This window comes from Lathamus discolor, chromosome 4, assembly GCF_037157495.1.
Source record: "Lathamus discolor isolate bLatDis1 chromosome 4, bLatDis1.hap1, whole genome shotgun sequence".
NCBI classification, from domain to species: domain Eukaryota; kingdom Metazoa; phylum Chordata; class Aves; order Psittaciformes; family Psittacidae; genus Lathamus; species Lathamus discolor.
In genome coordinates this window covers 56215549-56238263 of record NC_088887.1, presented here as the reverse complement: position 1 = coordinate 56238263, position 22715 = coordinate 56215549, and the positions used below count along the sequence as shown (strand labels likewise).

Genomic DNA, 22715 nt, shown 5'->3' with positions numbered 1-22715 from the left:
AGCTGGTCAAACTAGTAGTTCACCAATGTTATTCTGCAATGCAGGCACTTTAGAAAACTTCAAAGCACGGAGGGAGTCAGTGTGTTTATATCTCCATTTTATATGTGTAAATGTTTTTTCTGCCAGAAATTCCATTTAGATGGAGGTAAGCATGATTTTGTGTTTATTAAATTATTGAAAGACACCATCTGAAAAAGTACTGTTCTCATAAAGTCAAACACCATCTTATTTAAAGTATATATGAAATGGATATATAACAGTTACTGAGGATATTATCATAATCTTAATTTGATCCTGAAAGTAAGAAATTCCTATATACATCAGTTTAAATACAGAAGCATTTTGACAACACAAAAACCAAACGAGGAACATTGTGGCTATCACTTTCAACTTGTGAATGAGAACATCTTTGTGGAGGATTGGCTTGTCGAAAAAGGTCAAAAGGGCACGTTCCCATCAACGAGCTGAAACAAGACATCTGTGTAGAACATGGTGCAGACCTCTCACGCCAGATAATGAGGAAATGAAGGACACCGGCAAACAGCAACATACTATGACCAATCACAGTCAAGGACACTAAGTGATAAGTGCATGAGAAGGAGGATGGTGGGGGGGTGTATGGTGTAGCTGCAAGAATGTAGAGCTTACACAATGCCTTATTTGTGCCAGAACCAATCAAGTGCCTAGTATTTGCATATTCACTGTTATATTAACTGAAGGTAGAAGCCCAATAAACGAAGCTTGCTGTTATCTTGTATTGAGTTGTCCAAGTCTTCCTTTCACAACAATCTTTTTAATGGGATTTTCATGGACACTTGCTATTTCGTGAAAAGTACTAATTTTGAATGTTGAAAGTTAAAACAGATTGATGTCTATTTTGCCGGGTGGACATAAAGTTTTGATTAATGAAAAGTTAGTGTTGCCACATCAGTTGTTTAAAAATTAAAGTATTTTCCTTCTTTCTCTTGAGAATTCTCAATAAACACATACTGTGTTTTATCTAAGATCATCTGAGTTTTGTTTGTTTCATTACTTTCTGGACATATGCCAGCTGATACCTTTCACATACAAATTCACCTATGTCCTACATACAGGAAAGAAAGAAATGCTTCAAATTAAAGAATTGGGGGGGGGGGGGGGGGGGGGGGGGGCGAGAAAACAGCTGAAATGATTGGTTTTTTTTAGATTTTTTTTCCCTGCAGGAGCAGTGTCCAGAGAAGGATCTGGGTGCATTACCAATATTTTTGCTTTTGAAATATAATAATTTATTTAAATTTGTTTACAGTATTTTAAGAGGAATTTCTTACTTGTGTTGATAATATTAACAAAAAAGCAGATTTTATTATGGAGAATTTGAGCAAACCCCATGAACATGAGTTGGTAAATCCTGCCCACCCAAGGGTTTAAACCTCTGAAGTTCTTTGGTCTAATTACATCAACACACAATCAATCAGTATACAAGTGTGCAGGCACACTTTTCAGTGTTAATTCCCCTTTTAACTAGGATGATTATTATAATAATAATAATTATTATATTAATTGTAATAATTACTATTATTATTATTTCAGCTAATTGGGGGGATATGTAGGGAAGTTCTAATGCATTTAAATCATGAGGGGAAGGAAGGAATGGTTGTCAGACTGTCAGACGACCAGAAGAAACTGGTTGTCAGACCATCAGAAGAACTGTAGCTTGTATTATTGGTTCTGACATTTTAAATCTGTTCTATACCATAAAAAGTTGTCTGGCATACAAGTGAAACAGAAAATCATCTAAATGTAGACATTGCTTTTATTACCAAGGAAATGCTTTTTGTTGTTCATGAAGTCCCCCAACCGAAACAGATCTGACAGTAAAATTATCCACAGCAGAGATCTTGACACTCATAAGGGCAGTTTAGTTGACCTGTCTATATAAACAGATGATGAACACACTTCCCAAAAATTCTGTTTTTGCAGGATAAGTAAAGCTTGATTTCCTATGCATTTAGGTCCTTCCTTCCTCAAACACCTTGCCGCTACCAAAGCAATGACATCCTCTTCTTCAGTAGACCTTTAGGATACCTCCAGTGTGTGAGAGAATAAATATTACACCTTGGAGTGGCAACACTGATGGCAAATTGTTGGAAGTAATGGTTTAAACAGTTGAGCGGTATGTGCATTTTCTTTGGTGGCACACTGCCTTACATTGCTGCCCTCTGCTAAGTAGTTACTGATGTCAACAGAACAGTTAGATGCAGAAATGCTCTGGCTGAACCACATTAGCCTAAACTTACCTTGCAGAGAGGCTGTGTGTCTAAGTTACATGTAATGGTTACCTCAAAACCACGTTGTGCAAATATCTGTGCATTTACGTGCGTATTTGTGAAAATACATATATTGCCCTCTGAACTGAACAATGTCTCTGAAAACATCTGTTTACTTATTCGGGTGACAAGTTACCAGACTGTGTGTGTAGCCTTAGGCTTATGATGGCTCCAAAAAAGCTAAGGGGCAGATTCCCTTAAATCAGGGTGAACCCCATGTGTCTGGGTTACCGCAGGTCACGCTGGACTCATCCTAGTCATGCTCCGAGATCTTTTTTCCACGCTCTGCCATTCTCACCACTGACGGCATTGGTGTTTTTTCCTTACAGAGCTGCACGGTAGCGTCTCCTCCAGCTTCTCTCTGGGGAAAGGAAGGGGAAGGGGAAAAGGAGAAGGGGAAAAGCAAAGAGAAAGGAAGCGCCCCTCAGCCCCCGCCGTGACCGGAGCACCCCGGGGAGCCGCCGCCCGCGCAGGGCGGGAGGGGTGGGCGCTGCCGTGCAGCAGCCAATGGGGCGATACATCCGCGCCTCACCGCTGGGGGGCGCCGCGATGCCTCATCCCTCTGTGGGGCTGTGAGGGTGCCGGGTGGGGGTCAGTCGCGGAGCGGCAGCAGGTGCTGGGTTTATGGTGGTTGCCGGGGCCTCAGAAGCGGGGCTCTGCGGGAGCGCACCACGGGGCAGCGGGTGAGGAGGGCACGTCCCCTTGCGCTAAAGTCAGTGCCTGGGGGTCGGGATGGGTCGGTGGGTCGTGCCAACCCTTCCAAGCGGTCTCTGCCGCTAATGTCGTTTGTGGGCCTCTGCGCAGGAACCGCTGCGGATGTAGTTCACGTCCCACTGTCTTCAGCAGGAAAGAGGCTAATCCCATCGCGCCACTTAGCGGGCCTGCCTCTAGCAGGTGAGGCGGCGGCAGCGGAGGTGGTGCCGCCGTGGGCTGCGCCCCTGCCCGGCCGCCCGCGCCGGCCGCAGGATGTCCGGTGAGTACCGCGGGCCCCGCTGCCGGGCTCTGCCCCACAGGCTGCCCTCGCATGTCCCCGCACCGCTCCACTGTGGTCAGCCGTGCTTGCGGCGTGGGGCTGCACGGGACGGTTCCCCCCGCGGCCTGCGGTGAGGGCGGGAGGGAGTCTCCGCTGTTTGGTTGTCGCAGACCGCTTTGCTGTAATTAGCACTCCCAGATTAGGATTTAAACCGTCTGGCTGGTGGGATGGAAGAGCTGAACTCATTTACATATCCCGCTTGTAGGTACAGGCTGGCCTGCCTAGGCCTCTGTGTGCTCTCCTGAGGCGTCTGCTCGGTGACAGGTCAGGGTGGGCCCCCTCGGCCTCAGGCAGGCTCAGGAAAGTCCTTCTCACAGCCCATTCTATGTTCCGGTGGTACTGGTTTTATTCAGATGTCCATAAAGCCATGAGGGACTGGTTTAGGGCTCTGAACAATTTGGAGGTTATCACAGAAACCTACCTGGGGCATTTGGCCTTGTGGATCCCGAGTTTGAATCTGTGTACGTAGCACCTCAACACTGTGGGAAGAAAGACTGGAAGCATCTAACTTGATATGTATCAACTCCTCTGAGCTGTCCCTGGATTGCTTAGGCAATTTTACCTATTTGTTTCCAAATTGGCACTTCACTGTTTTGGGACAATCTTTGGGTGCTGATTTGTTACACTTATTTGCATGTTATAATACTGTTGCATTTGGTTTTTCCCTAAGGATCATTTAGTCTCTGTTGAAACTGCAGGGTCTTGAAAGAGAATGTAACAGTTCTTACCTGAAATATACATAGCAAAAGCTACAAAAATTGAGAAATAAGTCCTCTTTCTGTAACCTTTCAAGATAACAGTTGTAATCCTGTCTAGTAAAATTCAGCATTGCTTTAATAAAAGACAAGAAAGAATCTGGTTTTGGATCGGGCAGAACTTTGTTAGACCAAGAGAAATATTGCATGCCATCAAATGTGAATTTCTATTCTGTTAGAAAAAGGTCTGTGTAAAGTGTTGCTTTACCACCTTCATCGATAACGTAAATGTTTCTACTCTTGGACCCAGGCCAATAGGTAGAAACATTTCCACTTCTAGGGGAAGCATGGAGATTAAAATTGTCATTTGTTTACTAGGGCAAGAACTGCCTCTTTACTGCAGACTTGTACAATGTTTTCTGATGGTGGTCTGACACAGGTTATTGTCTGGCATCGTTATTCATTTTACCTGTTTGTACGGCTCTTAAGGTTGTGGGTGCCAGCTGGAGCAAAGCTTTCTGTGCCAAGTGCTTCAGTTACGGTTGTGCTGGGCCAGAGAGGGGAGAAGGCCTGTAGCTTTCTTTATCTTTGCTGTAGTCTAGCACATCTTCACTGAGGTGTGTTTCTGGGTGAGGATGCAGAGACCTATGTGTGGGAAGGGGAGTAAGAAACTTGCTAGAACATGCAGTGAGTTGGGGCTGTGTTATGTCATTGTCACTTGGGATTTCAGAAAGGCACTTTGGGCTTGGTAGGCACAGGTCCAGACTGCAGCCTGCCTGTACTGCAGGTTGTGTCTGAAGTAGAAGCAGGGAGGTGACAAAAGAGCAGCAGATAGTACCAAGGAGGAATTTAAGCAAGCAGTTGTGCAACACTTGTGTGAATGGCAGTACATACTGGGGACCTAACCAGCCTCTTGGAGGATTATAGCTGTTGATTTATCTACTCTTACTCTTATGCATAAGAGGGCAATGTGTTATTTAGAATATATTTGCAGGAAAGTCATAGCATATTACTCTCTGGTCTCCTACTGCAATTTCAGAGTGGACAACTTGGCATTTTTGAGTCATTACTCCAGGAGCCATAGCTAGAGCACATTTATACTTTCTCTGTCTATCTGAAGAAAGACCAAAATATGTTTTAAAATCTATGTCTAGTGAATTATGGAAATAAAGCCTACCCCACTGAAACATGTCTTGAAGTTGGCAGGTGCATGTGGTTCATTCGGTGCTTGTTACTATGAGTCAGTACTGATTCTCAGTGGGTACCTAGTGTTTATTCATTCCCTCTTGCATTTCTTTGAACATCAAAGAGAGCACCACCCTGTCTGCTTGCTGGTGCAGATTCTACATAAGGCTTTTGGCTGCCCTGAAATTGTTCTTCAGGCCTGTTAAAGAATTTTGTCTCTGGCAGTGTCAGAGGTACTCCTTCTATGACTAAGTATCATAAGAAGTTGGTGATCCTTGACTAAAGCAACCTGTTAACAAGTTTCATGTAAGATCACCCTGACTGAATTTATTTGTATTACTTTTACTGTCTCGTCTTTGTTGCTATCTGTAGCTGCAGAGCGGGTGCTAAGGTAATTCACCTTACTTGCTTGAAAATCCTTGGTTTGTTCTAAGCAACTATTGCTAGGTATTAAAATTGAGGAGCCACTGCTGAGAATAATGATTTCTGCTTTTACATCTTTATGTGCTGTGTGGCAATCCAGACAAGAGAAATGAGCAGATTTATAAATTCATACAACATGGGTTTAATGTGATTCTAGTCATACACTTAGTTTTCTTGTAATTCACTAAGCATTAATGGTACTAGCCATAGGGCTCCACAGCTTGAAAACAGTTTGCTTGAAAACTTAATACTGTTCACACTAGGTATTCTCTGTGAAAAATCCAATTGTCATTCAACACATGGAATTGAAAGTTATGCATAACTTGGTGTGCTTGACACTTCCAGAAAAAAACAAAACAAAACAAACCCCAAAACCAAGCAAACAACCCCCAAAATCCAGCTGCAATGAATTTTAATTTCCTACACCTTTGGCTTTCAAACTTGAAAGATCAAATATTCTTTTACAGCTTAGTCAGTGAGTGAAACCCTATATAGATTAGATTCAACACAGTATTGTCCTTGATTTCAGTTAAATGGGAATTTTCAGATTAAACAGGGTACTTTCATAACTGTATCTGAAAACCTGATCCTTAGTTGTAAGTTATAAAAATAAAATATTTACCTGCAGGAACAGCGTTCCGAAGAACACTATCGAATCATAGAATCATAGAATAGTTAGGGTTGGAAAGGACCTTAAGATTGTCAAGTTGCAACCCCCCCTGCCATGGGCAGGAGCACTTCATACTAAACCATGTCACCCAAGGCTCTTTCCAGCCCTTGAACACTGCCAGGGATGGAGTATTCACAACTTCCCTGGGCAACCCATTCCAGTGCCTTACCACCCTCACAGTAAAGAACTTCTTCCTCAAATCTAACCTAAACTTCCCCTGTTTAAGTTTGAACCCATTACCCCTTGTCCTGTCACTACAGTCCCTAATGAAGGGTCCCTCCCCAGCATCCGTATAGCCGCCCTTCAGATAGTGGAAGGCTGCTATGAGGTCTCCATGAAGTCTTCTCCAGGCTGAACAGCCCCAATTTTCTCAGCCCGTCTTCATACGGGAGGTGCTCCAGTCCCCTCATCATCCTTGTGGCTCTCCTCTGGACTTGTTCCAGCAGTTCCATGTCCTTTTTATGTTGAGGACACCAGAACTGCACACAATACTCCAGGTGAGGTCTCACAAGAGCAGAGTAGGGGGGCAGGATCACCTCCTTTGACCTGCTGGTCACGCTCCTCTTGATGCAGCCCAGGATATGGTTGGCTTTCTGGGCTGCGAGCGCACACTGAAGCTGGCTCATGTTCATTTTCTCATTGACCAGCACCCCCAAGTCCTTCTCCACAGGGCTGCTCTGAATCTCTTCTCCACCCAACCCGTAGCTGTGCCGGAGATAGCTCCGACCCAGGTGTAGGACCTTGCACTTGGAATGGTTAAACTTCATAAATGAGGCAAGTCAAGTTTTCTTCCTTGAAAACAGGGATTAGATGAAAAAACAATTAATGATAGGATTTTTTTTTTTTTTTTTTTTTTTTTAAATCTCCCTAAGGATTCTTAGCAGATCAGTGATGTCCCTGTATGATTTTAAAATGACTAGGACGTGCTTCTGTCTTTACACCAGGAATATTTTAATGTTGCATGGTTGCAGTCCATAGTTTAATTATCTCTGTAATGATTCATTCTATTAGGAAGGCCATAATATGTATCCCACATCTGATTCTCAGACCAGACAATTGGCTTCTTTTCTGTGTGAGGTGTTAGCCAGAGTTTCTCAGAAGCAGTATTTTTCAGCAGTTGCTTCCTTGTGGTTCTGACCACAGCCTTTGCCCCAGCAGTACAGGGCATGAAAGTGTATGTAGGATGTGGTAATTCACCATACCAGTTCACTGAACTTTTTGATGAGTAGCTTGTGTATTTTTATATGTATTACTTAAGTAAAGATTTAGCTTCTGTAGCTGAAAGAATTTGCAGAAGCAATAAGAAGATTATGTGTTCAGTTTTGCGGCTGTTATTTAAAACAGTATTTTAAGATTTAAACTCCCACTCATTTCACAGTTTGCTTTTTGTATTAAACTACCTCCCACATTCCTCTCAGTGGCTGTTTTATTACCTTTATTTGGCTGAAGATGCTTGTTGCTGAAAGTGCTTTTCTTTGCTGACTCTTTGTGTCTTTTGAGAATAATTTTATTGCTAAAGTAGCTTTCAGTGGTTTTGTTTTGTATTGGTTTTTATGTATGCTTAGATTTATTTGCTTAACCTTTTGGAAAACTGCAGTAGAAGCAGTTTATTTGCAAAACTGTCCTTTTAAAATACTCCATGTAAGCAACTCCTTATTCATTATTTCTGGAACACCCATAACTTGCTTGAGCCATTATGATAACAGGAGATTTGAAAGCTCCCTTTTTCATTTGCTTCTTCTGGAAACTGTGATTAAAAATGTTGCAGGAGTTTGCTTAGCTGAGGGATCATATAATCACAGACTGGTTTGGGTTCGAAGGGACCTCAAAGATCGTCCAACTCCAGTCCCCTGCCATGGGCAGGGACAGCTTCCAGTAGACCAAGTTGCTCAAAGCCCCATCCAGCCTGGCCTTGAACACTGCCAGGGATGGGGCACCTGCAGCTTCTCTGGGCAGCCTGTGCCAGGGCCTCACCACCCTCACAGTAAAGATTTTTTTTTTCCTACTGTGTAATCCAAAGCTCCCCTCTCTCAGTTTAAAGCCATTCCCTCTTGTCCCGTTGCTACATGACCTTCTAAAAAGTTCCACTCCAGCTTCCTTGTGGGCCCTTTTTAGGTACTGGAAGACTGTTACAAGGTCTCTCTTGAGCCTTCTCTTCCCCAGGCTGAGCAACCCCAACTCTCTCAGCCTGCAAACTATTTTACGGGGTAAAAGGGACCTGCGAACTGGTTTAAATTTGGATAGATGATTCATTCTTTTTGGCCAACACTAGTGGAATTCTCATGAGGTGCAGGAATCTGCTACAGTGTCAGCAAATGTAAGTTGTATATGCTTGATTTGAATTAAGGTCTGGCTGGAGTTGAATGGGAAATAAGGCAAAAAGGGTGAAGACAGCATACCAGTGGGTCTGTGCTGTGCTCTGGATTTAGAGGACATGTTAGTACCCCAGAGCTTGTCACCAGCACCCACCATCCTTCACTGCATACCTTGATGTTAAGTTAGAGGTTTGAACATGTTCATTTTGACAGCATCTGGCTGAAGCAGCTATGAGGTCATTTGCTGGGTTCTCTGTAACTAGTTCTGTGAGATTCTTTCCTAGTGTCTCTCACAGAGCCTGGAAACTGTATGACAGGGTGTTTATGTTGTTGTTATTGTTTGGTTCCTTTAATTTATTTGTCCCTTAAGATGATGGTGGATTTAAACAAGTATTTATTGAAGGTCTATAGAGCTTAGTGGAATTCCCCTCATCTGTGTGACCAGCTCATCTTGTTCTAGTTAATTTTGCAGCCTAGAATGCTGAGGTCTTCCTTCTGCTCTGAGGAGGCTGTTCACCTTGCTGAATCATAGGTTCTAGCTCTTCCCAGGAGAGCCCCAATAGCAGTGGTTCTGTCAGAGGTCAGAGCTGAAGAGGCAGCCCCTGGTGATACTTCCACATGCCTAGTATCTCTGCAATATACATTGTGTCTCCTGTTGTGCCAGCGTGTAGCTTGCTTTCTTTTATATTGCAACATTTTTTCCCATGTGTTTCTTGACAACAAGGAACACTTCTAATTTTCTTAGAGTACATGAGGTAGGGATCCTTAGCTTCTAGGTACATTTGAGCCAGCACCAGTTACTACAGTACAAAGAGGACAGACCAAAGAATAATGCCTGCTGGGTTGATTCAATGACGTTATGGAAAGCAGGACGTTTCTGGCTATACTTAACAAGCTGTTGTTTCCTTAGCTTTTGGTACTATATAAACAGGAACATTTTCCTTATCAGTTGTATTACACTGTGTTAGTTAAATGTAAAATCTAAATATTTACAGTTCGGCTTTTTTGACTGTCACTGTGTTTAGGCAATAGGACTCGGGTAATTATTTAAGGTTAGTCCAAAAACTTCATAACTGTTATTATGTAAATGAGGCAAACAAAACATAATAAAATCGGAGACATACATTCTGTACTCATATTCACTGGGCTTTCTACTCAGTTGTGTCTTCTGGGGGAGTTTGGGAGGGAAAAGAGCTTATCACAGGAACTGCAGCTTGTTATAAGCTGCAGCCTGCGGGTTAGCTGGAGGAGTAAGGAACCTGCCAAAAGAGATGATCTAAAACTGTAAAGTGACTCTTGAATATTTGCTTACAGTAACGGATCAAGCCTTTGTGACCCTTGCTACCAATGATGTGTATTGTCAAGGAGCTCTGGTTCTTGGACAGTCACTGAGGAACCATAGAACATCTAGAAAATTGGCAGTACTAGTTACACCAGAGGTTTCCAGTGGGTTGAGGTAAGTACTCATGTATTTTTGGAGGTTGATGTTATGAAAGAATAAACAACAGCATAGAATATTTTAATAGGCTTCCTGTGGATTTCACAGCATTACACCTTGAAGTTCCCCCTTGGCTAGTGATTTCTGAGAGGAGATCCAAATAATGTCCATGGTAAGATTGTAATCCTAATAAAAATTCACTTGCAGAATGAGAGCTTGTGGCTGGAAGTTATCTTAAGCCCATAACTGGTAACATAAGCTGAAAGTTTAGGAGCTACAGTTTTCATGTCTTGCTTTGACACAAAATAAAGGCACTACTATTCCCCCTGTGCCACCCCCCCCCCCCACCCCACCCCCCCCAGTGTTTCTCTTTTAGAAAGAGCAATATATAACCACCCACAACATCAGAACTCCAAAAAAACAATAGGATCTCAGGTTTAGATGACTAATCTTCTTAAAATTTTGGTACATGGCTATCATGATGAGAAATTAATATATTTTTACTTCTTTTTAATCACTTTCCAATTTGGGATGTGGTTTTATGGACACTATGGAATTGCTTATACATAAATCTCAATGGATCTGTTGAACGCAAGCCCTGTTATTTGGAGGACTGTATTGCTTGTTAAAAGGAACATGACATGCCATAGCTTCTTAAACTCTTAATTCTGCTGTGGCTTAAGAAGCGTGCAAGTTCCTGATTTTTTTTGTATGCCCTGTGAAAGTATTTGCAATTGATCTGGCTCAAGAAAGGGATTTTCTAATTTTTGCTGTGATTAAGTGTAAAGGAATATGTTTCTACAGGCTTCTTGAAGTATGGATTTTGTCAGAACACTGGAACATTCCTGGGGGAATACAGTGTACATTTGACACCTGGATGGATATCAAGACCATCAGGTTCTTTTCTCACCATTCAGTGGAGAGAAAAACCTTTCTAATATATTTTTAATCAAGAATAGCATTTTTTTTAAAAAAAGCACATCACTGAACTAGGCTTCTAAATATCTGTACCTGCTCCTCTTTCCCAGTTAACTACTGTCCCTTGCAGATCAGTCAGACAAGCTAATGACTGCAACCTAGACAATCAGCACAGGCTTTTATTTTTCTGTGTTTATATGATATCCAGGAACTTTATAGTTAAAAGTGTAATGTAAACAAATAAGCTGAGTTTAAAAAAGTGTCTTTTGTGTCTTGAAGGAAAATTACCTACTTTGGTATCCCCTGTACAATTCCCATGAAAAGATATGCATAGAAAAAAGATGTGTTCCTAAAAGTCTCATTTTAAATGATGTGTAGTACTAAACAAGTATATACTGCCTGTTTTAAAATATACAGTTTTGAAGCTGAGTATACTTGGGCATAATAGGTGTAAATGTCTGTGCTGGCAGTGTGTGCTGCATCCTGTGCAATGTGCAGGGAACGCAGCAGAGTGCTGTTACTTAGAGTCAATTGTGCAGGATTGAAGCTGCTTCAATTTTCATTGGTGTTTCTCTAGAAGATTCAGTAACTAAAATAAGGACTAGTTTCTTCTCCATATAGCACTTGTCACTTTTGAGTTGTCAGAGTTGTGCTTACAACTGAAAAGTAGAATGGTAGTAGAATGGTTTATAGCCTAATAAATTGCTATCACTTCAGCAGGCTGTTAACAAGAGCTTTTCACTTCTGACTTATCATCCTAACCAATCAATCTATTGTCATAATAAATGTGGTGCTGTGTGTCACTGTTCTCATGCCAGAAGTCAGCTCTGAACCTCTCTTAAATTCCCTTCTTTCTCTCCACTGCTTGCCCTGGTAGGTCTGTCCTCCGCAACGTATTTGACGAAGTAATTGAGGTGAATGTGCTTGATAGTGCTGACTCAGTCCATTTGGCTCTGATGCAGAGGCCAGAACTGGGTGTAACCTTCACTAAGCTTCACTGTTGGACTCTTACTCATTATAGCAAATGTGTCTTCATGGATGCAGACACTTTGGTGAGTAGAGCGGGAGCTGTGGAAATGTTTGTGTCACCTCAAAGAACTGCTCTTGAGTGTGGGATACTTCGTTGTCAAGCAGCCTGCTGTCCCATGAAGTGACCAGATTTGCTGGTGGTCCCAAGGTTGCAGGAGCTCCAGCTGGCATGTTTTGGCTATGTTCAGTTTTTCTGGCTTCATAGCAATTAATCCTGGTTTGAGAGTAGCCTCAGGGCTGTCCTCAAAAGGCATCACAAAATAATTCTGTCCAAGTGGGCTTCTTACAGATGTTCATAATAGATCTCTCTCATACATATTTGTTTGGATTTTGGTTAGGAAGGCAGGCCAGTTTTAAAAAGAGAAAAAAAAAAAAAATCCCAGAAATGTTAATAACTTCTAAAATATATTTTTAAATTACTTTTTAGAAGTAGAGAGTTAAAAATGGCCATAGTTTGGGCAAGTACAGTCACATCGGCCTTCACTTCAGAAGACTGTGATGCATTTAAATTTAATAAGCTTGTATTTAAATTAGCAACCAAATTAAGTTATTTTTCTCATGGGCTGAGGGAGGGAGGCCTATGATTTCCTGCTTTATGTTAAAGTTAAAGGAGGAAAGCAAATAGTTGTTTTCATATTCAATGAAGTAATCTTTCTCCTAGAAAGCATTTCTTCCCCTCCTTTTCACAGTGGCTCAGACTTTCAGCAGCTGAACAGCTGTCTTCCCACCAACTTTAAAAGTGATCTGGGCCTTCACGTGCTTTGATTTTTCCCACTACCTTGTGAAGCTTAAAAAACAAATCAAAGCAAACCTCTGAGCTTAGCTTACATTATAAAACTGGTAACAAGAGACAGTTTTTCTTCTACCTCTTTAGTCAGTCTGTTGCTAACTCAGATTACTTGGATTCCCAGCTTTCATTTGGCTCTGCTGTAGTTACTAAGAATAATGGACTACGGGAAGATGAGCTAAGAAAGAAGAAAATTGGGTATTTTTGTGGTATGTTTTAACATTTAAAGGGACCTTCTGGAGGGTCTCTGAGGTTCCTGAAATAATTTCACAGGCTTTGTGCTTTTATTAGAGTGTTGTGGTTTAAGCTATCTTGACTGCTACTGCTGAACCCAGGACACAGAAAAATCATGGAGAACCACAATTAATGTTGCCTTATTATATTAAAAATAGAGGTTCTGATCCCTAGCGTATTTTGCGTTGTCATTGGTTTCTATGCTCTGCAAGCAATATACTTGGTCAAACTAGCAATTCACTCCATAGGTACTGATTTAGAGCTCATGTTCCAGACAAACCTTTGCTCTAACAGTTTTTTCTCTCATCCTACTGACTCTAAGGTGCTTTGCAATGTTGATGAATTGTTTGATCGAGAAGAGTTTTCAGCAGCTCCTGACTCTGGCTGGCCTGACTGCTTCAATAGTGGTGTATTTGTGTTCCGACCTTCTCTGAAAACTTACAACCTACTTCTCCAGTTTGCAGCTGAACACGGCAGCTTTGATGGTAAGGGGCAGGGCATAAGGTTGACGTGCAAGACAGACTCCTCAGAAAGCTGTTTTTCTGTAGCTTGCGTGCTCTCAGGCAGAATAGAGGAACGCAGGAGTTCTTCAGGCTTTATGAGTTGTGCCCCCACAAAAGTTTAAGGTGCAGAACTTTGCCCCTTACAGTATACTTAAGGCCGAGTGACTTCTTGTGGACTGTGCTTCCCAGAAAAGGGCAATGAAGGAACATTGTGCCTTAGTCTTGCTCAGTAAGTTTTTGCTGTCTGGTTTAGGAGAGAGAAATACAGCTGATCTTCAGTCTTCTGCTCTGAGGGAGACCAAACCCCTTTCCTACTTCTTTCTTCGTATCTTACAATAGGACTTCGTTTACCCTGAACTTGCATCGGAGTGGATCAGGTATTATTCACTTGTACCTGCTCACATGGCCATATTTTCAAGTCCAAGTTACAGTGCCATGAACACACCAGTCTCACTCCCATCCTTTTATTGAAATTTTGATGTAAATTTGAGTGTATGGGTAATTGTGGTAATACTGCTTTGTATATTCTTTAGGGGGTGATCAAGGCTTGTTGAATAGCTTCTTCAGCAACTGGGCAACAGCAGATATTGGCAAACACTTACCTTTCCTCTACAACTTAAGCAGCAGTGCTGTATACACCTATGCTCCTGCTTTCAATCAGTAAGTAGTAACACTTCTGACGGTAAACTTTTGAAGCCTGCTAACAAACATGCTATTATAAGAGACAATAATAAAGGCCTATTCTGTTGATTATAAGTTACAGTAGTCGCAAATGATGTTATGTAAAAGCTGTGTAGTAGAAGCTTAAATGCAGTAAGAGTGTCTGGCATCTGGACACAGAGTCCCAGAGTCGCCTACACTGTCTCATATGTCTTTTTTCAGAGAAGATTTTGTGATGTCTGAGCATATGTAGATTACTTTGGCATTAGGTTCTGACACCTTTACTTTGAAAGTTGTTCCCTTCATTTCCCAATCAGTTCTGTGGGAAAGAGTCATTGTTGCTCTTTTTTTTTTGGGGGGGGGGGGGGGGGTGTTTTGGTTTTTTTTTTTTTTTTGGTTGGTTGTTTTTTAATTTTTTTTTTTTTATAAGCCCATTTCTTAACTTCTTCTATGCAACAAAAATTGTGCTAGTAGTTATACGACTTCTAACAATGAAGTTAGAAGTTCTTCAGGCAGAAGGCAAGTTGGCTTTAGGGTGTCATGAATTACTATTCCAGTTGTACAAAGCATTCTTGCTGGAAGGTGAACTTAGGGTGATGCATTCAGTGATGTATTAGTATGGGTTCACTAATAACCAGTTTTGTTGATTCAGTGTTTGAAGTGATCTGTATTTATTTGTGAACAGCGTGTGCAGGAAGACTGTCAGTTTCCTTCGTGATCTTTTCTGCTAGAATCGGCACCTGGAAGCAAAAGGCAATGCAGTTTTTTGTTTTCTGTATGCTAAACAAGATCCCTGAGACTAATAAAAAAACTATGAATACATATACTCATATTGAATATGTTGCTGTTGCAAAATGTCAAAATTACCTCACCAGTGAAAGTAAGCATGTTTCTTTAGCAGTTTATATAGGCTAAAAAACTCCCCAAAATCTTAATGTATAGATCTGTGTGTTTAATCTCTACAGTTTTGGTAGAGATGCCAAAGTTGTTCATTTCCTGGGATCAAGAAAGCCCTGGAACCACAAATATGACCTTCAAACAAAGAAAGTTATGCAGGATGGCACCACTGATGGATCTTTACATCAACTGTCATTTCTCTCCCTCTGGTGGAATATATACAGTGCCAGTATACTACCTTTGTTAGAAAAACTTCCAAAGATGGAAGAATCAGAATCTGAGGAATGCAAGGTAACTGATAAGGGGGTAGTGGGAATATATTGAAATGACACCAAAGCTGCTCTATCACTCACCTCCTGAACTGCTCAGGGGAGAGAAAATATAGCAAAAAGCTCATGGGTCAAGATAAGGACAGGGACAGATCAGTCATCAGTCACCATTATGGGCAAACCAGACTTGGCTTGGAGAAATTAATTAATTACAACTCAAATTGGAGTAAGGTAATGAGAAAGAAAACCCAAGTCTTAAAATGCCTCTTCTCTACCTCTTCCTTTTTACTGTGCTTCACTCCCAATTTTGTCTCCCTCTTTTTGATCTCATATATTAATATGCTTTATTTCTTTACTGCACAATTTCTTAAAAATTATTTCAGCTATGGTAACACAAAGGTGGAAATACCTCTTAGATTTATCTCTTGGTGATGTTGGCATACTCATGAGTTCAAAAATGTAAATTGCAACATGCTTTGAATCTTGGACCACAAATATTTTTGCATTTATTAACTTATTCCACTAATACTGCAATTCCTCTAAAGAAGTGAAATTGTTTTAAATAAGGTATTGCTTTCCTGCAAAATCGTATTTCAGTGCTGAGATGTTCTTATTTTTGTTAGCACACTTTCAATGGAGTTGAAATTACTCTGAGAAAGGTCAGCCCTTGTGTGGCAAATTCACTGCAAATGCCTGTGCTTCCAGAGCAGATACATGAAGTAAACCCTGTGGTGTGTTCACCTGAGGAACTAGCTTTCGAAGCTGTAAGTATGTTGTATTTTACTATGCGCAGTAACAACGTAAAAGATACACTAAAATAATATTTTTAAATTGTGTCTGATGTGGGAGATTTTATTTTCTTTATGTTAGCTGGAGGTACTGAATTTTTTTGCTGGCATCAGGAATCTTCTTAATCTTTAGTGACACACACATGATATGTCAGGAGGTTGAATGAGTTTTCATTGAACTTCTATGAAGAAGCTAGGTATTGAAAGTTATTAGGTAATTAACAAAATGTGATTTTTGTGATTTAGGCAACAAGGAGTCTCTTAAAATAATGCACTGATGAACACTGCAGGGGTCCTAGTTCTTTTGTCACAATTCTTATATTCTGGTGTTTCTGTTGCACTGACTGTCCTTATTTTATGCAGGAATTAAGCTGAACATAATAGCACAATGTTTTCGCAGGTGTAAGTCATTACATGTTGTATGACAAACCATGCTGCAGCAAAGTACAATTAGGAGAATATAAAATTAATGTTCCAATGTCATCTGCTGTTGTAACTTGTGGACTATCCTCTAGTGAGATGAAGACAGTTTGGTGCTTCATCCTTTTAGACTATAGTTACTCCATAAAGTAAAACTGTAATCTTCTTTCCCTTCTTTTCTACCCTGAGTGCAGAGAGAAGGAAAATTGCAGACTTTCCAGCTCTATAACTTAAGAATAATTTTTTTCAAATGGTATGTTACCTATTGTGTCTCACATGCTCAAACCAAATAGGGACACATTTTCAAGGGGTTTTTTTTGTTTTTTTTTTGGGGGGGGGTAAAAACCCCCAAAATATTCACTTCAAGTAGTTTAATTTAAGTGTAAGCATCTTTTAATTACTAGGAATGGTTTATCAGAAGATAGTATTAATTAGAAATTAATATCCTGATTCTCTTAGTGAGGAACACCATCATTCCACTTTTTGTTGCTTCGCTTCAACTTTAGTCTTCTGGGCTTGTTTTGGTGGAAGAGACTGGGGTCTGTGTACTCTTTTATGTATTAATATCTGGCAAAGGCAAATATTTCGGGCAGTATTTTTTGGACAATCTCTTTTGCCTCTGTTTTGGAATGCATTGTTCTCTTCTTATTCTATGCATATAAAAACCTCATGAGTTATAGAGCGATTATCCTAAAATGAGATTTTTCTTTTGGCCTTGTGAGTGGAGGCATCTATTATAAGCTAGCTTTCCAGGCTGTCACTGGAGAATGACAGGTGCTTTGAACCTATTTTAGAATGAGATGAAATGCCCTCTGGAGGTACTTACCCTAGACTGATTCTAGTAGGAGCTTAGTTTCAATGCCATTTTGATAGCTAAATCTGAGCAAGATGAATTTTGTCTTTGGTGATAAAATGTTTCATTCCCTTTCCTCTCATTTACCGCTTTCCACTACCCCAAGACTAAAATTGATTTGTATTGTATGAGTTCCCATTATAAGGAAACTATGAAAAAAATATTATCCTAATAAAACCTCAGTGGCTGTATTTTAGCAACCCGTATGTGAAGGTGAACAAAGCGGTTTTAACGCCCATCCCTCTGAGCCTGACAGACCTTCAGAACAACTTGTCTTTCATCCTGCGTTTCAGGAAACCTCAGGACTGGTATAAGTAGCTTTCTGCACTATACATCTGTAGATAATTGCATGCAATTAACTATAACATGCAATTGATGCTGCTAACATCGTTTTGGGAAATATCAACTAATTATGATGCAATCTACAAATAAATTCTTTAATCTTTTAGATATGCAATTCTTTAATTGCTTCCAATACTCAAACATGATCCCTTTCTAGTTTTCTTTAAAAAACTTCTAGTTTTCTTTAAAAAACTTCTAGTTTTCTTTAAAAAACTTCTAGTTTTCTTTAAAAAACTTCTAGGTTTTTAAATGTATATTTTCCTATGGTAGCCCCCAAGTAATAAATGCATGGTGTTATGCATGTAACTTTCCAATACTAATACAAGCAAAGCTGTTGGGGATCTTTTTGTTCTGTTTTGGTTTGGTTTTTTACCTGCGGAAGTGATCTTTCCAAGCAAATGGAAAATAAGCATTCAGCGAGTCAGGCATGGAGCCTAAGCTACTAGGCTGTCCTTTGTGATCTTGCATGACATGTATCTTTGGTCAGTGTGACACCAGTGCCAGACTTGATAGGGGTGACAGGGTCAGGGCCTTGTATCTAGTACAGTACGTAGCTCAGCCGCCATCTGCTAAACAATACTTACCTCACTGGAGATCAGATAAAACATGACCAAAAATTCTAGGAACTTATGTTCATGTGAAAGACAAAATTTCACAGATAGATGGTTAATTTTATTGTAGGAGACACTTTAAATAAGCTATATTTGTAATATTCTTATTATGCTGTTGCTGAGTATGCCAAGGTCTGAGTTAAGACAAGTAAAGTAAACGCTTGGTATGTTCAAAGATGCTATGGCAAGTAGTAAAAGCATGGGAAAATGAGATCACATTATCAAACTAGGAATTAATCTTTGAATACTGTTTGTTTTATTGTTTTAACTGGGAGTGTACAAAGCAGAAGTTTGACATTTTAAGGTTTAACTTCATAGCACTGAAAGGACATCAACCAATTGACTGTTTTTCTACTGTTCTTATTCTTCCCACAGAACAAGGTCGCACATTCCATTTCAGAGCTGTCTATTCACTTCAAACCACAAGAACCAATTCCAGAAGATGAACGGAAGAAATGGGAGGAAGGCCGAATAGACTATATGGGGAAAGATGCTTTTGAACATATCAAAAAGAAATTGGATGCATTTTTACATTAAGATGGAGTGTACTGTAATGGCCATCACAATCCATGTTTCTTTCATAAATGCAATCCTTGAATACATGGCTATCTTCATAGTTCATTTGACACCAGATTTAGAGGTAGATATGGATCCTCATATATTTTGGGAGAAGATTAACAGATACAGACTCTTTTTTAACTCTTAAGTGTGCCTCATCTTTATTGTTACGTGTGTGTCATTGTTCTCCTGCAGTGCCTTCTGAGGTATGATGAATGGTACCATCTGAGCTTGAGCTCTCACATTTATCACTCTTTCCTGGTCCTCCCCATAACATTCTGCAAAAACAGTCATGAGTGTGAAATGTTGGAAGTTGAGATTATTTCCCAAATTAAGATTATTTCAGAAGTACTTTTAGAAGATACTATATTCTAATGAAAGCTTTGTTCTTGAAACCAAGTTGACACTTTCAAGGGCAGCCATAGCATAGCCTTCAACATGAAAAAGTGAGGAGATGAAATCCTGACCTCATGGGGTCTGCAACAAAACTTTTTAATTTAAGTATATTTAGGATTAGAGGAAATTCGGACTTCATCTGAGATCTCTAGTAGATGTTCTCCCTATTTACAGGAAACTGTTCAGCTTCATCATCAGTGTGATCTATCTTAAGATAGACTGGTAATGTGTGATAACCTTTTATATTGTTGCTATAGGATACCATTGATTTTTTTTTTTTTTTTTTTTTTTATAAATATTGTTAGCTTTACTAGCAAATTCAGTGTTGTGTAGTCAGAGGAAGAACTGCTGACACTATGGTGTAAACCTCCTGGCATTTTATGCCAATTAGTTTGCGGTACTTCAAACTGCAGCTGACAAGGGCATTCTTCTCCTTTAGCATGGTTGCCCCATATTACAGGCAATTTGAGTGCCACTGAAAGCACAATTGACACTTGTTTTAGTAAACAGGCCCTTTAATCAGATCTTTTAAACAATAGCTGTGGGTGGGAACAAATAAATCTGAGTATAGTTCCAGAAAAATTTACTCATGAGACTCCATTGTATTAAGAACACTCACGGGAGATTGCTTGGTGAATTTGGGTATTGAATTTGACCAAGATTTGCAAGCTTGTCTTAACAAACAAGGAAAAAAACCCACATTGGCAGGTCTGTCAAGCTTCTTTCTTTCAATGTAAGAACAGATTTGACACAGTTATTCATAACGCCACTCAATATTAGAATAAGATAATGTCTGCAGTGCTGATGCAGGGCTCAAAACACATTTCAGTCTTAATATATCACCAATTTTGGTGTACAGATAAACTTAATGAAATAACTTTGGAAATCTGTTCAAAAACCAATGATGTAATGTTATCCATCAGGGGGATTGCCATAGATGCTAATGGAGAAATGGGAACGGTTGGAGGGAAGGAATTTTTGTTTCTTTTTTCTCCATCAAAAAAGGGGTGGGGGAAAGAACTTGCACAGATCAGGAAAGGAAGAAGAGAGTCAAAATGTCCCTTAAAGGAAGAAAAATGATCTTTGAGTACTTTAGAATTACTTCAAAATAGTAGATTTGCTTTTACTTTTGTGGGATATTTCTGATTTTTATCTAGTTCTTTCTTTCTCATTTATTCTAAGCACTCTTAAAGTGGGGCATCTCTTTGGTGGGTCTGCTGAATTCAAGCTTCTAGTTGAAGTGAGATGTTTAGGGTCTCTGAAGTCAAAAAGAGAGATGTCCAGAAGATGATTCTTCTCAATTTCTCCATTCATCATACAGGGACTCTCAGCATCCCACCTCTCCTAGGTAGGTAACCTTTGCGTGATAACACAGGTAGGTGCTATACCTCTTGTGTGTGGCCCAGTGCAGCACCATGTGGAGATTATAGCAGCTGCATTTACTCCTGCTCATGTAGCATTTCATCTGCTGAGTATCTCTTTTCCTTAGTGAACTTGTGCACTTCTGAGAAAGTTCTGTTGTATAAGCGTTATTGCTATTATAATCCAAACAGTTGAAAAACTGTGTAAAACTGTAGTCAACAATATGAACTTGTGCATCATGCAGCTGTACTTTTTACAGTAACTATGAGATCTTACAGGACACATTAATTAGATTATGGGAGAAAAATAACTGTAACTGAAATGTTTGAAAATAGGCCTATGAATGTAGTAAAAGAAGCTGTCATGGAATATATTTGAAAATGTTAATATGTAAAATGGTACTGTGAGTGGATTATACAATGTTCTGCAAAGAACTGTAGTACACGAATGTCATGGAAATAAATAGAAACGGAAAGGATATATGAAGTTGTGTTTATCAAATGGTGCTGTGTTACAGGTTGGTTATTGATGCTGGGAAGTATTATTTGTGACTAGTTACTTTAATATGTTTTTTTTAATTTTATTAAATTGCTTCTGAGACATCAGTACCTGCTGAGCAGAATTAAAAGGTGTGAGTTATAATTATTTATAGAGACATATAATTATATGCTTTAGGATCTCTTGAATTAGCACAATAGTAGTTGGTTTACTGCATTTCATGGAAAAGTATAGCTGTGGTTAAGAACACTGCCTGAGCTTTTGTGTACTGTCTTCACACAAAAAAATCGTCGAACTAGTTATAAATAATGTCGTGTTGGAGTGTATTTTAGCATAGTACGGTTGTTACCAGGGTGTGAGAAGGGAGAATCATCATAGAGTCACAGAGTGGTTAGGGTTGAAAGGGGCCTTAAAGATCATCCAGTTCCAACCCCCTGCTATGGTCAGGGACACCTTTTGCTAGACCAAGTTGCTCAAAGCCCTGTCCAACCTGGCCTTGAACACTGCCAGGGATGGGGCATCCACAGCTTCTCTGAGCAACCTGTGCCAGTGCCTCACCAGACTCATAATGAAGAATTTCTTCCTAATATCTAATCCAAATCTACCCTCTTTCGGTTTAAAACTATTCCCCTTGTTCTGTCACTACCTGCACTTGTAAAAAGTGCATCTCCAGACTTCCTGTAGGCCCCCCTTATGTACTGGGAGGCTGCTATAAGATTTCCCCATAGCCTTCTCTTTGCCAGGTTGAACAACCCTAGCTCTTCCAATGAATATAGAATTTTCAAGTACTGTGCTTTGGGCAGCATTGCTCACTCTTATGGACATTCTGAAATCTTGGGTCCACAAGCAGATCTGGGGGGTATTAAGGGCTGTCTGTTGCCATGAACCACAGGTTGGCAAGCTTCACCTAGAACTTCTTCCATGTTGAAGTGTGGTATAGCCCCAGGTGTTTTTAGGGTAAAGGAAGTTAAGAAATGTAGGCTTTTGGTGGCACCATTCCTCCCTAAACAAAATGTATTTCACTTTGGCAATTTGGAAGGCACTGTATGATAATAACCTGAATGAAATGTGAAGGGGAAAAAAATGGCATGTTAAAATTAGCATCACTGCAGATCTCTTACCAGCTGGTCTGTGCATGTGTGTGACAGAGTTTTGTCAGTGTTGTTTAAGCCTTAGCAACCTGAAAAGCAGCTGTAAGGATTTTGAGAGGCCAGACTCTGACCTACTGCTGTGAGGCAGACTGTATTTAAACAGGACAGCTTGTGCTTAAAACATGCTGACTCTTCTCCTGTTATGTGCTTAGAGTTATTCACAGCTAGACTTAGAGGGTAATTTTATTTGCCATACAACAGTTTTACTAGGAGCTCTTCATGTATAAAGAGGAGATAGTGTGGGAAAATTCTTGGAAATTTTAGACACGTGGGTTAATGCAATTACCTGGCCTACAGGAAAAGGAGATGATTGTTCTTGAAATATCACTTTACTTGCTGCCTGGTGTCTTGGGGGGACCTTTCCAACTGGGTTG

General features: G+C 40.2%; 1 protein-coding gene across 10 annotated transcripts; it reads left to right on the top strand.

The window, feature by feature from the left end:
* The first annotated feature begins 2880 nt into the window (after positions 1–2880).
* GYG2 (glycogenin 2) lies at positions 2881–21170 on the top strand. 10 transcript variants are annotated; one of them, XM_065677520.1, is made up of 10 exons: positions 2881–2989; positions 3153–3279; positions 9942–10083; positions 11861–12035; positions 13356–13518; positions 14070–14196; positions 15162–15384; positions 15986–16126; positions 17621–17731; positions 18752–21170. In XM_065677520.1, the coding sequence occupies exons 2-10, from the start codon at positions 3273–3275 to the stop codon at positions 18911–18913; spliced, it is 1251 nt and encodes a 416-aa protein (XP_065533592.1). In that variant the 5' UTR covers positions 2881–2989; positions 3153–3272; the 3' UTR covers positions 18914–21170. The 10 variants fall into 10 exon arrangements, with proteins under 10 accessions (XP_065533592.1, XP_065533591.1, XP_065533588.1 ...); XM_065677519.1 differs by having other exon boundaries at positions 3150–3279; XM_065677516.1 differs by having other exon boundaries at positions 3111–3279.
* Positions 21171–22715: the final 1545 nt, after the last annotated feature.

Bases quoted from the DNA above. Each gene is read 5' to 3' on its own strand.
- GYG2 (XM_065677520.1), top strand. The intron at 10,084-11,860 runs GTAAGTACTCAT...TTGCCCTGGTAG, and splicing joins GAGGTTTCCAGTGGGTTGAG to GTCTGTCCTCCGCAACGTAT. The intron at 12,036-13,355 runs GTGAGTAGAGCG...ACTGACTCTAAG, and splicing joins TCATGGATGCAGACACTTTG to GTGCTTTGCAATGTTGATGA.